The following is an 18775-nucleotide window of genomic DNA, read 5'->3' on the forward strand; positions in this document are numbered from 1 at the left end:
ACAATGTCTTTGAAAGCAGCACATAATGCCTTTTTTCTCTCCGATTATTCCCACTATTACTACATTTACCTAGGGGGCCTGTGTAGTATTTCCTTCTGGTACGATGCCACATCAGGCAGGTGTGCAGTTTTACTATTTTACTCATTATGTGACAAAATGTGCAGCATTGACACTATTTCCATTTAACCATAATGTGTTCTGGCATTTATTGCCTCAGTGACTTCACTAGTTAAACAAAAAAAAAAAAAAAAATATATATATATATATATATATATATATATATATATATATATATGTGTGATCTCCTAAAACATTCCTTACCCAGTTTTATAGGACCTTTTTAAAGCCGGCATAGAAAGTGGTCTAGCACTTTGACTGCTCAGTTGCCTGTCTAAGGCAGCTCTATAATAAATGACAACGTATTATTATAAAGCAGAATTGCATAAAAAAATACTCATACATCAACAAAACTTATATTAACTGCTATCAAGGTGTCAGAAATATAACAAATGTTGCTATAGATCAATGAACAGAGCGGGAAAGCTGGAGGCAGGTCATCTAGTAAGCAAATTACTTTTATACACGGTAGGGATTATACACAAACCTCAAATTACTTTTCTTTTTAACAGGTATTTTCATAGCATGTCTTTTAATATCAGGTGGCTATGTACTCTGATAGACAGCCTCAATCTGGACTCTCACCATACACGCTGGACGGACATTCATCTAATGTGTATGGCCACGTTTATTTTTCAGTTCTCTCAACAAACATGATGGCTCACTTTACATTGTTTTAATGTCATGTCTAAGTTTTTTGCATTTTTTTTTTTTTAAAAGGAAAGCTTTTGTTTTGTAATTTACACAAGAAAAAAGTCCCTGTAGTGCCAGCTATGTAGCAACTGAGTACAGCAACTTCAGACCCATAGATGTTAAGAGCAGGGGTGGGGAAACTCAGGCCCCAGGGCCATTTACGGGCCTCAGTGACCTTTTATCAGGCCCCTGGGCAGATTCTCAGGGACCTCATTCTTGGGCAGGGAGGTGTATTTTGATTGTCACCAGCTCATTAATTTCTTCTTGCTCTGTTATCACACACACGCAGTGTTCACTACTGAACATTGAAGGGCATGCAATGAAAGATTATGTCCTGACTAGTGTTGAGCGATACCTTCCGATATTTGAAAGTATCGGTATCGGATTGTATCGGCCGATATCCGAAAAATATCGGATATCGCCGATACCAATACAAGTCAATGGGACACAAATATCGTAATGTATCCTGGAATGGTTCCCAGGATCTGAAGGAGAGGAAACTCTCCTTTAGGCCCTGGGATCCATATTCATGTAAAAAATAAAGAATAAAAATAAATATGGATATACTCACCCCTCCGGCGGACCCTGGACCTTAGCGGTGTAACCGGCAGCCTCCGTTCCCAAGAATGACCGCTCACGCGACCAATCACAAGCCGCGACGTCATCGCAGGTCCTTCACTCGCTCATTCTTAGGAATGGAGACTGCCGGTTGCAGCGGTTACAACCAGGGCACGTCCGAGGGTGAGTATATTCATATTTTTTATTTTTATTCTTTATTTTACACATAAATATTCATCCCGATTCCCGATATCGCAAAAATATTGGAACTCGGGATCGGAATTCCGATACCGCAAATATCGGCCGATACCCGATACTTGCGGTATCGGAATGCTCAACACTAGTCCTGACACCAGTGCCAGAGTCAGGATGTACTTTGTGGGTGGAGTTTGTACGGCCCCAGAAGAATGGTATAAATATCCAAATGGCCTTTCGCAGAAAAAAAGGATTCCCCACTCCTGTGTTAGAGCCTTGGAACATTACTAGCCAAACAAGATAGCCATCAATACTAGTGATGAGCGAGTGTACTCGTTGCTCAGGTGACCGAGTATTTGTTAGTGTTGAGAGATTTAGCTCCATCGCTGCAGCTGAATGATTTACAGCTACTAGACAGCTTGATTACATGTTGGGGTTGCCTGGTTGCTAGGGAATCATTCAGGTGCCGCGATGAAAACTAAATCTCCGAGCAGTCATAAATACTCGGAGGTCACCCAAGCAACGAGTACACTCGCTCATCACTAATCAATACGCAGCATTTTTCCAGGGCCCTTTGCCCTCATTTGTACAAAACAGGATACTGGTTAACTAGATGAGACTGGCTTACAGGAAAACTACCAACTACTAGTGTTGAGCGAAAGTACTCAGATAAGGTGTTATCCGAGATCACAGATGAAATCCAAAAAAGTGCATTTTATTATCCAAAGTACATGAAGCAAAGATTAAAATTGTGTGTTAACAAAAAAAACCAGAATACAGGCATCTTTTGACGCGTTTCCAGCGACATGCACTCTTTGTCAAGATAACAGAGCGCATGTTGCTCGAAACGCGGCAAAAGATGCCTGTATTCTCTTTTTTGTTAACACAATTTTAATCTTTGCTTCATGCACCTCGGAAAATAAAATGCACTTTTTTTGGATTTCATCTGTGATCTGGATTTTTCTGCTTTCTCCATTGGATGTTGCACCCTGCCCAGGTGCTATTCATGCTTCCATGCTCCAGAAATGTGGAATCGCAGGTGGTGAGCTGGATTTTGAGTTATCTGAGCATGCTTGTGTGCTAACAGTGTCTTTGAAAATTATGTTTTGAGTCCCCGCGGCTGCATGTCTCACGGCTGTTGTAACAGTCACAAGACATGCAGGCTCGGGAACTTGAAAATATTGGCTAGCACACGAGCATGCCCGGATAACACCTTATCCGAACATATTTGCTTATCACTACCTATATGCATCACTAGAGTTTTTCTTTTTGTAGATAGGAGATAAAAGGGGTTATCTTGATTTTTATTATTTTTGTGAATGGGGCTAAGAACTTACAGGCAGGTAGTTGTTAACCAACTGCTTGGTAATGATTTCTGCTGGGTCAAGTTTACATCCATTTTGGTGTTTACGGGGCATTTCTGCTAATGTCATGCTGATTGACAGCCTGCTCTCCACTGTCTAACTGCTGGGAGCAATCTGTCAATCAGCATGACATCTGCAGTAACGCCCTGTCAGTAAGAAGACTGGAAGAGAAAGAACTGCTATGTTGGCAAGAGGAGAAATAGAACAGAAGAATGGCAGGCCGAGATTGTTCCCGGGTAGAACAGACAGATAGTTAGCGACTACCTGCCTGTTAGTTCTTAGCCCCATAAACGAAAATAACATTTCTGTATGACCCCTTTATTCTGCATACTTTCCCCTACCTTGGGCACTCCATACAAGACTTCATACAGTTGGTCTCCTCAATGAGAACCAGCAGCCCTTAAACAAGCACAAATAGGGCTATATAAATTAATCTCTGCGTCATATTGCTAATGGCTGCAGACATACGAAGCAAATACAGAGCTAGGTATCATTTGGGTTTTCCTCATACTCCATTGACTTTTATGAGGGACATAGTATCAATAAGAGTGGTTAGAACATGATTCATACTGAAATTCTGACAAATGATAAACATCGTCATCTGAATACTCGGACTGCCTAATATTGAGGCCCCTCTCACAATGCTGTCATGGGCAAGTTTGAGTACTAGGGAACTCCTGTGGGTCATCATTATTGGAGGCAGAGCTCTATAGCCGCCTACAGGGCATTAACTTTAGAGGTCAAGATTCTGTGCCTGTAGCACAGATCTAAAAGCAGCTTAAGGCCACGTTCAGTATGTGGTCAGTATTTCACATCAGTATTTGTAAGCCAAAACCAGGAGAGGAACAATTAGAGGAAAAGTATAATAGAAACATATGCACCACTTCAGTATTTATCACCACTCCTGGTTTTGGCTTACAGATACGGAGGTTAAAATACTGAGCGTGTGAATGTGGCCTGACACTGTATTCAGAATCTACCAATATAACAACCTTTATTAAATGAGGTAAAAACATGAATGTGCTAATGAATACTTCGGGGTTTTGTGTCATCTATCCTTTTCTAAACACATGATTTGTATTCATGGTGTGGTGATAAATTAAGCAAAAACAAACCACTTGTTTCCTGTAGCTCATGGGATGCATCATAGCCTGCGAAATCCCTAAATGATTGATAATACTTGTGCGTATTCCCTAAGGTCTAATACTATGTCCAGAGCACAAATATCGCCTTTGATACATCCCAGACAAGTCTCGTCACCACGGTCTACCGTGATCTGTTTCGCCATTGACAGTAGTCACAAACTACTTCTGCTCATAGGAGGGAGAGAGGGTTGAGTAACCCTAGACAGAATAGCAGAGCAGGAGTGCGTACTAGTAAGGGAAATGTACGGGTTTGTACACATAAGCACACCCTATGGCCTCGTTCATAAAAGTCTCTCTAAATCACATTCCCTTACAAATGGTCATCAAAAACAAGTCGCAAAAGGAACATTTTGTTTTCCGAAAAGGACCTTACATTTACGTGTGTGATGGAACCTTGATAACGTATTGAACAACAGTTTACAGTTCCGATGTAAAGAGGACGAGAATCTTTGCAGATACTTCAGTTTCTAATCAGTATTTTTCTCTAAAGCATCTGCTCCATTAAGTCTTTCTGTATGTCAATCTCTCTATGGTTCTTTTTATTGCTGCTTCTATCTCCACTTATCAGAATGGAGAAGCTCCATGGCAACAGTGTTAATCACGATTTAGTAACAGATTTTACTTAAAGGGGTTGTCTGTCTGGGATTTTTCAAAATTGCGCTAAGGACAGAAAATTATATAAAATTATATAATTTGTTTTACTCGCCAACTCAAACCACAGCTATTTCGGCGATACCAACTGTCTTGAAGTGAAGCATCCATCATTCACATGAGTGCAGCCTGTGACTGGCTGCAGCGGTAACGTCAATGACGGACTTCACATCATTGCTGCGGGACATGAGAGGACCAAAGACCAACAGACAGGGAGGTTAAAAGGAAATTGCTTGACCACACACACTCTTCTGATGAAGGTCGGCCTACTTTCCAAAAATAATTCTGTTCCAAGCAGATAAATTGGGGCCTTAGTCTTACACCAGCCTTGCACAATGATGTGATGAAGCTTTAGGGAAGCACCCGCTGAGTGAAACGAATTGTGAATACTGCTCTGGGCTAGAATACAGGCTGGTGCTAGAGCAGCGTTTCTCAACTCCGGTCCTCCAGAGCCACCAACAGGTCAAGTTTTCAGGATATCTTAGTATTGCACAGGTGATAATTTCATCACCCGCTCAAGCATTCATTCCATTACCTGGGCAACACTAAGGAAATCCTGAAAACATGACCTGTAGGTGGCTCTTGGACTGGAGTTGAGAAACACTGTGCTAGAGGAACATGGACATGTACAAATTTACTAAACTGCATAGAGAGATTATAGCCATATATAAAACTGTAAATTGGTGTTCAAAGCGAAAACTAAAAGGACATTAAACACAGCGGATCTAGCCCGGCCTATGGGTTATACTGAATTCCAGCATCACAGCACTAAGTGTACACAGCTCAGCTGCACATAGATGCAAGACACATGTCATTACAGTCTCCGCACAATGCTGATGTATCGATGGTAGAATTCAATAACCCCTCCATCATCACATTGTTCTTCACTAAGTTTCAAGCACTGATCAGCAGCACTATGTGCAAATATTTAATAAGAAGATGGGGAAGAAGCTATGCTAACATAAAATTAACCCCACATCTCCTGTTGCCACATCATAACCTTCTGCAAGAGGCAACAGCAACATTTCATCTTCATCTTCAGTTCCTTCCAGTCCCACAGCATCATCCCCAAAACCCTCGCCTCTCCTTCCATTTAAAAGGTCTTCACCCTCAAGGGGATGCAAAGCCGATTCTCGCACAACCTGCATCATGCCCATCATGAGTCCACTCCTATCCTCCACGGGGAAGGCTTGAGGGGCAGATGAGGGCTCAGTCAAGGAAAAAGAATAATTCAGGGACTCTAAAGGAGTCTTCAGAGGGAGTAAAGGAGCAGAGGTATGATCGCTGCCTTCTGATGTTGGCTGCAAAGGACCGGTGCTTGGATTCTGCGGTGATTCAGTTTGTGTCCCCTGCGTTCGGGGAGGAAGAAGACCCCATCTACGAAGTCTCCGCAGAAGGCGCCTAACAGGTCGTGGGGGACGACGCCTTGGAGGCAGTTCATTTAGGCCTCCAGCTGGAAGAGGTGGTGTCTGATGAAGAAACTGTAGTAGACTGCGAAGGTTTCCCATAAACGAGCCCTATAAAGAGAAGAATAAAATGTTACATATTACTGCATTTTTAATGCTGGATGTCTTAATAATAATAATAATGTTTATTTTTACATAGCGCTAACATTCTGCAGCGCTTTACAGACATCATCCTTACATGAGAATGACAAAACATTAATATTTAAAAATGGAAGTCTTAAAAGGGAGTTTGGAAGATAGATTACTGGGCATAAACAATCTTCAATCTGCATGCACAAGATTTAAGCACAAACCATAGACACTTATCGCAAGGAAATTTCTAAAAAACAAAAATCATTGTATGTTCAAAATGCTAAATAGGGCTAAGAGAAAAACCTCCAACTTGACGATCTGGTAAATGAACGTCAAGAACATTTCCAGTGACCACTAGATGGAGCAGAGAGATGATTCACAGAGACAGAAAATGTTCAAGGAAACACAGCACCTCTCTTCCATTACAGGTATAATTGCCAGTCATTAAAATGATTGGTAGTGTCAGTGTGGGCCACTCCGAGAGAATGACTGTGTGCGTGCTTGTCTTTCTTTTTATTCTCCTCTGTGTGTGTGCTTCTATTCTGAACCACTCTCGTAGGTGTTCATATTTATGCATCCTTGTACATCCACCAAGCAATCTCTGTGCCCCATCCTCCCAAAATTTCCTGTCCGTTTCTCCCCAAAACTCTACATTTAAATAGTAGTCTTTAAAAAGTCTCAGGTCCGGTTTTAATCCCGGCAGGTATAGCAAACCCATCTATCTATATAATCGTCTAAGGGTCACTTCCGTCTGTTAGTCTGTCACCGAAATCCCACGTCGCTGATCGGTCGCGGCCGCCTGGCCGTGACCAATCAGTGACGGGCACAGTCAGGCGCGAATTCGCCCCGTCCTATTCCCGCTCCAGTCAGTGCCCACTCCCTACTGCCCTTCAGTCAGTGCCCCCATAGCGGTGTAACGCAGTCCGTTAACGCTGCTATTAACCCTGTGTGACCAACTTTTTACTATTGATGCTGCCTATGCAGAATCAATAGTAAAAAGATATAATGTTAAAAATACTAAAGAAAATAAAAAATCATTATATTCTCACCTTCTGTCGCCTTTCCTGCTCCTCACGACGCTCTGGTCCCAAGAATGCATTGCGGCAATGACTGGAGATGACGTAGCGGTCTCGCGAGACCACTACATCATCACATGTTATTGCCGCAATGCATTCTTGGGACCGGAGCGTCGTGAGGAGCATCGCTAAATGCCTGGGCTGGATCCGGGGGCCGCCGGAAGGTGAGTATATAACTATTTTTTATTTTAATTCTTAAACAGAGATATAGTGCCCACATTGCTATACACAGCGTGGGCTGTGCTATACACTACGTGGGCTGTGCTATACACAGCGTGGGCTGTGCTATACACTACGTGGGCTGTGCTATACACTACATGGGCTGTGCTATACACTACTATACATATTCTAGAATATCCGATGCATAAGAATCGGGCTGTTAGGGGGTGAAGAGGAAGAAGAGCCCAAAGGAGGTAGCTTTTCCTGCTCCTTACCTGGAACCACTTAGTTGGACAGCTGGGTTGTCGGGGGGAGGACTTTCTGCCCTGGACAAAGGAGACCATGTGACTGCTGGGGGCAGAGAGGAAGACGAAGGGGCGGTGGTCCAAAAGAGCGGGCAGGCAGAGGGCGCAAAAGCAGAGCACGCCAGAGAGAGGGGACAGCACACCAGAGAGAAAGCAGGCTGCAGCACCACGCTTCCCAAGAGAGTGCTCCCCGTGAGGGCACGGAGGCTGAGATACGAGCCATAGTGAAGGCTGGATGGGAGGGTGTGGACTCGGAAGCCTCCATGATCAGAGGAGACTTTCCCCCTGACAGGGCAGAGACAGTGACCCGAGCACGCAGCCCCGGTGACCGCAGTGACAAGCCGAGACCCTTGAGTGTGACAAGTAAACTGCTCAGTGTGTGTAGCATTGCTACTGCAGAGAGACTGTACGCTTAACATACAGAGAACCCTGCAGCAGTGTGGTTGTTCTACTTCCTGCTTCCAGTTTTCACCCTGAGAAGAGACTGCAAAGATTTAACCCCGGAGTTTCCAGTTCAATGGAGACAGAGGAGAGACTTCCGAGTCGACAAGTGCCGCTGTTTCTAGGCGCCTGCATTGGAGAAGTCGACCCTACAAGCAAGTCCTCATCAGACTGATAAGTGTTTTCTCAAGAAATTCCGTTTACTACTGTTACACTGTTTGACTGTCTGGGAACTTATACTACTTTCCATAAATGTGCACAGTTATATTATTAGTTTATATTCTAATGTAAACCCCCCAACAGTTGGTCTGTCTGTTCCATGGTGACATACTCAACACATGCATACTATTACAGGGCAACCATCTAGTTCCTTATAAACGCCAACTATAGATTGTTAACGGTGGAATATAACATAAAAGGAGATACAGATACAGCTGAAGGCTGGATTATACATATTTTTGTGAGTGGTGGTGCGATACTGTAAGCTTTCACAATATGACTATATTCTCAGGTTTTTACATTCTGATCTCAAGATATATGATGGGAAATACAAGAACACTGCATTGGGGCTTAATGATTAGAAATGCTGATCACTAATATTAATCATTACTTGGATAGTCAGCAATGATGTTACAGGTTACAAGTAATGGAAATGTGTTCCATGTCAGAATACGGTCTTGAGGAGCTTCTGTGGCCTTTCACAGCGTTTCTACTGCAGTTTATTGCCCCAACATCATACATTTTACTTCTGAAACTTCAGAGCTACATTTTCTCATTTTTCAGGGAAAAAAAATTGAAGTTTTTTTTTAACCCTTAGGTGATCAATTGTTTTGCGCCCCAATAACAAACAATTTGCCGTATTTTGCGGATTATAAGACGCACCCCAAATTTTGAGGAGAAAAATAGGAAAAACATTTTTTTTTTAAAATAAAATGGTGGTGCTTCTTACAATCCATGAGTCTTATTGCTTAACCCAGTAAGCTGCGGTGAAGAAGGGTCCCAGGGTCGCTGTTGGCAGAGGCAGGAGTGTCCATGAGTCTTATTGCTTAACCCAGTAAGCTGCGGTGAAGAAGGGTCCCAGGGTCGCTGCTGGCGGAGGCAGGAGTGTCCATGAGTCTTATTGCTTAACCCAGTAAGCTGCGGTGAAGAAGGGTCCCAGGGCCGCTGCTGGCGGAGGCAGGAGTGTCCATGAGTCTTATTGCTTAACCCAGTAAGCTGCGGTGAAGAAGGGTCCCAGGGTCGCTGCTGGCGGAGGCAGGAGTGGGACGATGCTGCGGACCCCAGACTGGGAGAAAGGGGTGCTCGGATGTGCGACGCTGCAGGTGTTTGGTGGTGCAGGGGCTCCATTGACATATTGTGAAAGCCCGGAGCCCCCGTACTTCCATGGTTTACAATGCGATGGAGTCCGGGAAAATGTCTGCTGGGGGCGACGCATGCACAGATGAAGATCTTGGCGACGAGATCTCATCTCCAGAGAGATCTGTGCAGAGATCACCATTTACGCATGCGCTTCCCCTGGCAACCATTTTCCCGGAGTCCACCGCATTGTAAACAATGGAAGTACGGGGGCTCCAGGCTCTCACAAAGTGTCGGCAGGGCACCCGCAGCACTGAACACCCGCTCATCCCAGCCTGCAGTAACGCGCCACTCTTACCTTCTCTTGGGACCCTGCTCCACAGCAGTCGGTAAGGTATATTCAAATTATAAGACGCCCCCCATTTTACCACCAAATTTTTGGGGGAAAAAAGTGCATCTTGAAATCCGAAAAATATGGTATTTATTTATAAACAGCATTCACTGTGTGGATTAATAATATGACAATTGTATAGCTCAGATCATTATGCATACAATACAGAAGATTTGGAGGCTATATTGGTCACTGGTATTTGTTTGGAAATTAAATGCATTTTCTACATTTTGAGTTGTTTTGTTATTATTCTCACGTTAACAGTTAACAATAAGCAACTGAGATGGAAAATTTACTTTTCTCATTTAGTAGCATAATAATTCTGCACACCAACAGTTGCCCAATAACTCGGAACACATAGATATTATCCTAAGGCTGCCGTCCACTATCAGTATTTGGTCAGTATTTTACATCAGTATTTGTAGCCAAAACCAGGAGTGGGTGATAAATACAGAAGTGGTGCATATGTTTCTATTATACTTTTCCTCTATTTGTTCCACTTCTGTTTTTGGCTTACAAATACTGAGGTAAAATTCTGAGCATATGAACGTGGCACAAGACAGACAAACCTCCCTTTTAATTTTCTTAGATATTCAAGTTAATTAACCATTTGTGTTGATCGGCAGTTGATCAATCTTAAAATTAATCAAAATTACAAACTGCCTAATAATTGTGTACACAGTGTAATGACTACCATAAAAAGACGCATTTGGGGCCACTACATAACTCTATTTTTTTTTTTTTACCCTGATAAGTCAACCCTCTTTACAATGGAGCGGATCTGGTGTGGCAATTAGCTGATCACTAATGGGTCTAGCTCCTAGCAAACAGCTGACTCTGCAGCTAGCCAGGCATTTCCCAGAGTTAACCACTCAGACCCTGCAGTGAAAATCCCTTTCTACTTTTTGCTGAACATTCATTTGGTAAGTTATGGGATTTGAACATTCTGTGCCGATATAAGTACCACTGCTCGGTGCATAAAGGTGAGGCTAATTATTTACATACACCTTCCCCCCTGCTTGGTTTCCCTCAATATCCACCCCCATCCTCTGACAGGCTTCATAGAGCCAGATAAGGGTGGAGATAAATGGAAACCAAGCAGGTGTGAAGGTGATGCACTGAGCACCTGTGCTTGGTTTTGAACAGTCATTCTGCGCTGACAGTGTCCCTTTCAAGTGACCGTCAGCGCAGAATGACTGTTCAAGCCAATTACAGGCACTCGGTGCTTCACGGCGGGGCCAATCATTTACATACATCATCCCACTGGCTTTGCTTCTATATATCCCCACTATTGATGAGCGAAAGTGTTATCCAAGCATGCTCAGGTGCTAACTGTGACTTCGGCTTGCTCGAATATGTTATTATAACAAACAGGCAATCCCTGCATGTGTTGCGTCTGTTGAACAGCCGCGAGACATGCAGCCATGGGGACTAACATTTTTTTCAAGCATGCCAAAATGAGTCGATTAGCACCTGAGAACGCTTGGATTACATGTTATCGGAGCACGTCCGTTCATCACTAATCTTCACCCTTCTCTGGTCATCAAATGGACTCCTCTGACTTTGAGTCTGGTTTTTTTTTCAGTAAATTTAATGGAAAAACTATTGCAGTGAAAATGAAAAACTTGTAATGGAGCCTCCTAAAGGAAACTCAGAAGCAACTGAGCACCTGGTCTAAATCTGCCTAAGAGCTATGGGATCAACATTGGAAATTTTTAATCAAAACTTAACACAGAATTTCATTTTAGATGCGTTGGGACAATGATAATGGAATAGGAGACTGGCTGCACAAGCTAATAAGTTTCTAGCACAGAGCGGTCACTTTCCATTTAAGCCTATGGCAGATAAAGATATCGCTGAGTGAATGTTCTCAGCTATTTTTACATCTTCTGTTCATCTCAATGGAGGTTGTCTGTTCATGTGGAGCCACTAATGAAACAGCAAAGATGGAGTACAAGGCCTCCGATTGGTCAGACTAGGACCTACCCGATACCCCGTATGTGGGGGAAAGCCACTGTTTAGGCGTATGGCAGGGCTCAGAAGGGAGGGAGCACCGTTTTGAACGCATAATTGGCTGGAATCAATGGCGGTCGCCATTTCGCGTTTGGAGACCCCCTGATGTACCTAAACAGTTGAAACCCCCCAATTCTAACCCAAGCTCTAAAGGTACCTTCACACATAACGATATCGTTAAGGATATCGCTGCAACATCACGCTTTTTTGTGACGTAGCAACGATCATGCTAACGATATCTTTATGTGTGACAGCGACCAACGATCAGGCCCCTGCTGGGAGATCGTTGGTCGCAGGGGAATGATCAGGACCTTTTTTTGGTCGCTTATCACCCGCTGTCATCGCTGGATCGGCATGTGTGACGCCCATCCAGCGATGTGTTCACCTGTAACCAGGGTAAATATTGGGTTAATAAGCGCAGGGCCGCGCTTAGTAACCCGATATTTACCCTGGTTACCATTGTAAAAGAAAAAAAAACACACTACATACTTACATTCCGATGCCTGTCACGTCTCCCGGCGTCAGCTTCCCTGCACTGTGTCAGCGCCGGCCGTAAAGCAGAGCACAGCGGTGACGTCACCGCTCTGCTTTATGGCCGGCGCTTACACAGTGCAGGGAAGCTGACGCCGGGGGACGTGACAGACATCGGAATGTAAGTATGTAGTGTTTTTTTTTTTTTTACTTTTACAATGGTAAGCAGGGTAACTATCGGGTTACTAAGCGCGGCCCTGCACTTAGTAACCCGATGTTTACCTTGGTTACCCGGGGACTTCGGCATCATTGAAGACAGTTTCGTTGGTCGCTGGAGAGAGCTGTCTGTGTGACAGCTCCCCAGCGACCACACAACGACTTACCAACGATCACGGCCAGGTCGTATCGCTGGTCGTGATCGTTGGTAAATCGTTTAGTGTAACGGTACCTATACCCTAGCCAAACCCCAACTCTAACCCTAGCCAAACCCCAATTCTAACCCTAGCCAAACCCCAACTCTAACCCTAGCCAAACCCAAACTCTTAACCGTAGCCAAACCCCATCTCTTAACCGTAGCCCAACCCCAACTCTTAACCGTAGCCCAACCCCAACCCTAGCCAAACCCCAACCCTGGCTCTAACCCTAGCCAAACCCCAACCCTAGCTCTAAGCCCAACTCCAACCCTAGCTCTAACCCCAACCCACATAGCTCTAACCCTAGATCCAACTCCAACAGAATTTCTTTATTATTATTGTTTTTACCTAACTAAGGGGGTGATAAAGTGGTGTTTGAGTTACTATTTTTTTTATTTTGATCACTCTGACAGGGTCCATCACAATGATCAAAATTAACCAATAAAAAAAAATCTATTGTTGCTGGGTGCCGGCCGGCAGATCCTGGAAGGTGCACTGCGCATGCGCCCACCATTTTCTTTCCGAAAGACGACGCCAAGGGCTGGGGGACAGGACCGGGGGATGCAGGAGGTGCTGTAGGTACAAGGGGGCTCAGAGGGACCCCATTTATCTCTCCTCTGATGTGTTAGATCATATCAGAGGAGAGAGAAATAAATCAGACTTTTTGTGCGGTCACCGTTATTCGGTGAATAACAGAGATTGCAACACTGGGGACTGTAAAAACTTACCCAAATCATGTTTTCCGGGGTCTCAGATACCCTCCCCCCCCCGGTAGCTGAGACCCCAGAGATTTTCCGACGCTGGAGGGCGCTATCCACTTATTTCTCAGTGCCATTAAAAAACGGCGCTGAGGAATAAATACACTTAACTGCCGCTGATAAAAGGCGTATCGGCGTTCGTTATGGGGTTGAGGCAGCGCGTCATATGGCATCACTGAATCCTAACATTTCCAGGTATTTTTTATTTAGGGAAATTGTTTATTAAAGGGGATACCTCTTGAGTTATTGCGCCACAAAAATAAATGTCAATAAAGCTAGAAAGCTTCTAACAATGACATGGTTAATGTCACCCTGCAGTCTCACGCGCCAGTAACATCAGATGGAAGTGCTGAAAATACAGCAGCTCTATATGCCTTTCTGCAATAAAGGACTTATTAGTACAAGGTATATGGCATGTACACTCACATCATTAGGACTCTCAGTGGGAAAGTCATCAACAGGTGGTATAGCTCCTTGAGCAATCAACTGCCCATAGGATGGAGGTGCTTGCTGCTGGATCAATTCTGCATCAATCCGGGATAAAGGTGCAAAGACGCTGCAAAAAAAAAAAAAAAATTTAGAATTGCTGTGTTGTCTTTATCAGTATTTATAATATCCTTCCATTAGTATTGATACTCACCTATACTCACGTGCACGTGAAGTATACAGTCGGCACGTACATCCTAAAGCTACAACAAGTAACGTAGCGCAAATTAGGCTTCCTATAACAGCCGCTGCAATTACTTTCCGGGGAAGTATGTAGCCACAGTTCTTTTCGTCACTTCCATCTCGACAATCAGCTTGGCCATCACATACCCATGCTTCATACACACAGCGCTCCAAATCACAATGGAAGCCTCCAGGCTGACATCCACGACAGTTTCTTTCATCTGTACCATCTTGGCAAGAAGTTTGGTAATTACACCTCTCATTGATCGGGTAACAGCCATGACTTGAAGCACATGGAAAGTGCCCCTCGGGACAGTTTGTACAGTTAACCTCATCTCTGCCATTGGCACAGTCCCAGATTCCATCACAACGCTGCGAGTCTGAAAAACAGCCACCACCTACCTCTACTCCGTCTTCAAATAAAAGACCTGGACTGGAGCCACATGGTTGGTCCCAAGGAAGGCAGTAGCCCCGTACACGGTAAGTGGCATTAAACCCTCGGGGCCGGAATGATGGAAACCATCCATTGGGCATGTTGAAGCTAGGAAAGTGAAGTTGAGATGGTGGTGATCCAATTTGGTCAGTAAGGCGTGGGCCAGGGTCGTGGTTCTCAGTGCCAGGAAATCTATAGTCAGAGCCATATGTTACGGAAGGATCAATAATCGTATAATGGGGTGTATTTGTGTTGTACTGATATACAATAGTTACTCTGCCCCCAACAGACTCCACTGTGACAGATTTGCCATTGCTTTGGTGGTACAAGGCACGGAGAAGGCGTGGAAAATCACCAACACCATTTTCATAAACCACAAGAGCATCTAGCTCTGAAAGCTGGAGGGAAGAAAACTGCAAAGCAAGTCCACGGCTATCTTCAGAGTCAATCAACCAACGGCAATAAGACGGTAGAGGAGAAGGTGGAGAATCTGGATACCCAGGAGGAGAGAAGACGCCATAGAAATCTTTTAGTGTAACGTTGCAATATGATGAACATGAAATTTCATCCAATTTATCATCACAGTCAAAAGAACCATCACAGACTGAAAACAGGGGAATACAGCCAGAGCTGCAACGGAAGAAACCGGATAGGCAGGGTGAGGAGTCTGTAAGAGGAGAAAGAAGTAAAACAGGTTACAATTAGCACTAAACAAATTAATCCAACACAACTACCTTAAGTTTTTAACTTTTAAGTAGGTGAACATGTTTAGGCAAGCTCCTAATGGTCATACACAAAACCCAAACAGGTAATACAAGCTGCTTTTTTGATGGCCATTGCATGCACTCCTGTTTCACATAATAAGGCCTCTTTCACACTTTTGTCTTTCAGCTTCCGTCGAGATACGACGATTTTTGAGAATGCAGGATCCTGCATTTTCTCACAGACTTGTATTAGCAACGGATTGTGACGGATGGCCATCCATTTCATCCGTCGTGCACTGGATCCTGCATTAAAAAAAATGGTCCGTCGGGCAGAGAAAACGTTCAGAGGAACGTTTTTTTCTGCACGTCGGGGAAAAAAAACTGAGCATGCGTGGAAGCATTTCCCGTCAGGGAAATTCTCTCTTGCCCTCTTTTCCTTATTGATGCTGCCTATGCAGCATCAATAGTGACAAGATATCATGTTAAAAATAATAAAAACAAAACAAAAAAACGCAATATTCTCACCTTGGTCTCGTGAGATTTCGCAATGTATTACTAGGAACGCTAGCTGCCGGGAGCATCGGTAACGCTGCACGGGACGAGAATATTGATTTTTTTTTTATTATTTTTAACCTGGATTGTGTTGTGTATGCGTTTTCGCAGCGGAAAACCGCTGCGAAGACACATACACAACAGGTGCACATAGCCTCGACGGGTCCGTCAGAAAGACGGGCCCAGTGCACCCGTCACATACGTTTTGCCACTATTTTGTAAACGTCCGTCGCTACGTCTCGGCGACGCAGCAGGATGGGAGAGTCCCAACGGAATTGTGAAAGAAGCCTAACAAATACATAAATGCCTTTCTATGGCTGGGTTTCCACCACGTTCTCCCAATCAGCGCTTTGTGGGGGTCTTCTGTCTGCATAGCTGGAAAACTATATGGATGTTCCCCTGATGAGGCAAACGAGTCTAAAATATGAAAACTTTGGACTCCATTTCACCTTCTTTCTAAAGGGGGTCTATATTTTTTGCTGGTCACAATGGCATATTACAGTATGGTGTCTACAATATACTGCCATACTTATATTCAAGCCAATGTATGAAGCCTGCGCCTTAAAGCAGGTAGAGCCACCTGTTAATATTAAAGCATGCCAGTATTATGTCTTAACATGCTTTACAAAAGAGGTCTTTATTTGGTCCTACGTTGTCTCTAAAAGGACACCAAATTCAGCATTCGTGTCCAAGGCTTGTATGATGGTCGGAGTATGGATGGGCTCTAAAATTGTGTTCAAATGCATCGGTGTGAACGATCATGGCCTACTATTACGCCATGGTGCATTTAAGTATTAAATAATTGATATGTTAAAAGATTATTTCAAACTGTTAGGAATATTCTTATTTTATAGCACAACAGCACTTTATATAAGAGGTAGGGCCAATTTTCTATCTTTTATTTGCATGATACTTAACCCCTTAAAGGGAACCTGTCACCCCGTTTTTTCAGATTGAGCTATAAATACTGTTAAATAGGGCCTGCGCTGTGCGTTACTATAGTGTATGTAGTGTACCCTGATTCCCCATGTATGCTGAGAAATACATTACCAAAGTCGCCGTTTTCGCCTGTCAATCAGGCTGGTCTGGTCAGGTGGGCGTGTTCACAGCGCTCTTTTCTTCCCCAGCTTTCCGTTGGTGGCGTAGTGGTGTGCGTATGTCCAAGGTCCGAATTCCCTGCGCCCACGTGAAGACACAGCGCGCGATCTGCGCTGTCATCCCTTTCATCGGTGGGGGCGGCCATCTTCCTGGGGCCACGCGTGCGCAGATGGAGTGCTCTGCTGCACGGGGCTTCAGGAAAATGGCCGCGGGAGATCGCGGCGGCCATTTTCCCAAAGCCGAGTTTGCATCTCGGCTTTGGGAAAATGGCCGCCGCGATCTCTTGTGCGCACGCGCAGCATCCCAGAAAGCTGGGGAAGAAAAGAGCGCTGTGAACACGCCCACCTGACCAGACCAGCCTGATTGACAGGCGAAAACGGCGACTTTGGTAATGTATTTCTCAGCATACATGGGGAATCAGGGTACACTACATACACTATAGTAACGCACAGCGCAGGCCCTATTTAACAGTATTTATAGCTCAATCTGAAAAAACGGGGTGACAGGTTCCCTATAAGGAGCAAGCAACTTTGTAGGTTAATGATCAGGTCTAAATTCTGAAATCTGACCTGTGTCACTTTATGGGGTAATAACTCTGGAACCCCTCAACGGATCCCACAGATTCTGAGATCATAATTTTTTGTTTTGCTAGGAAGATATAAGGGTTAAAAGTTGACCAGCAATTTCTCATTTTTTGCATCAAAATTTACAAAACCATTAAAAAAAAAAAAAAAAAAAAAAGGGACCACATTACATTTAAAGTGATTTTGAGTGGCGCATATGACCGAAAATACCCAAAGGTGACACTATTCTAAAAACTGCACCCCTCCAGACACTCAAAACATTATTCAACAAGTGTATTAACCCTTCAGGTGCTTCATAGGAACTGTTGCAATATGGAAGAAAAAAAATGAACATTTAATTTTTTTTCACAAAATTTTTACTTCGGACCTAAATTTTTTATTTTCACAAGGGTATCAGATGAAATTGCACAGCAAATATTGTGGTTAATTTTCTCCTGAGTGCGCAGATACCCCATATGAAAACCACTATTTGGGTGCACAACAGGGCTCAGAAAGAAGGATTGAAGTTTGACTTTTTAATGTAAAATTGGCTTTATCCCATTTCTGACATTAGACGTACTATCTCATCGAGGTGGGGTGGACCCATATAACCACCGACGGGATAGTGCGTCATATGCGATCGGCCGCGCTCACGGGGGAAGCGCGGCCGGGTGTCAGCTGACATCCGGCACTATGTGTCAGGAGCGGTCACGGACCGCCCCCGGCACATTAACCCCCGGCACACATGATCGCAGTGTTCCGGCGGTATAGGGAAGCATCGCGCAGGGAGGGGGCTCCCTGCGTGCTTCCCTGAGACCCCTGGAGCAACGCGATGTGATCGCGTTGCTGCGAGAGTCTCTTACCTCCTCCCTGCAGCAGGCCCGGATCCAAAATGGCCGCGGGGCTGCATCCGGGTCCTGCAGGGAGGTGGCTTACCAGCACCTGCTCAGAGCAAGCGCTGGTAAGCCTGCCTGAGTGCACGTAAGATCGCTAATCTGACACAGTGCACAGCAAAGTGACAGATCAGCGGTCTTACACTATAACATGATGCCCCCCCTGGGGCAATGTTATAGTGTAAAAAAAAAATATTCACATGTGTAAAAAAAATTCCTAAAAGAGAAAATATATACACACAATATATATATTGTTCCTATAAATACATTTCTTTATCT

The 18775-nt window shown here is 44.2% G+C and overlaps 1 protein-coding gene across 1 annotated transcript in view; it reads right to left on the minus strand.

Moving 5' to 3' along the window:
• Positions 1–305: 305 nt before the first annotated feature.
• Positions 306–18775, minus strand: part of LRP10 (LDL receptor related protein 10) — a 68449-nt gene continuing 49979 nt past the window's right edge. The window contains exons 3-5 of the mRNA XM_069761784.1: positions 14225–15353; positions 14011–14140; positions 306–6240 (exon numbers count right to left, since the gene is read on the minus strand). Of these exons, the coding sequence (XP_069617885.1) occupies positions 5680–6240; positions 14011–14140; positions 14225–15353 (1820 nt within the window). The 3' untranslated portion in view covers positions 306–5679. The remainder of the gene's footprint in view (positions 6241–14010; positions 14141–14224; positions 15354–18775) is intronic.

This window comes from Ranitomeya imitator, chromosome 1 (genome assembly GCF_032444005.1).
Source record: "Ranitomeya imitator isolate aRanImi1 chromosome 1, aRanImi1.pri, whole genome shotgun sequence".
Lineage (NCBI taxonomy): Eukaryota > Metazoa > Chordata > Amphibia > Anura > Dendrobatidae > Ranitomeya > Ranitomeya imitator.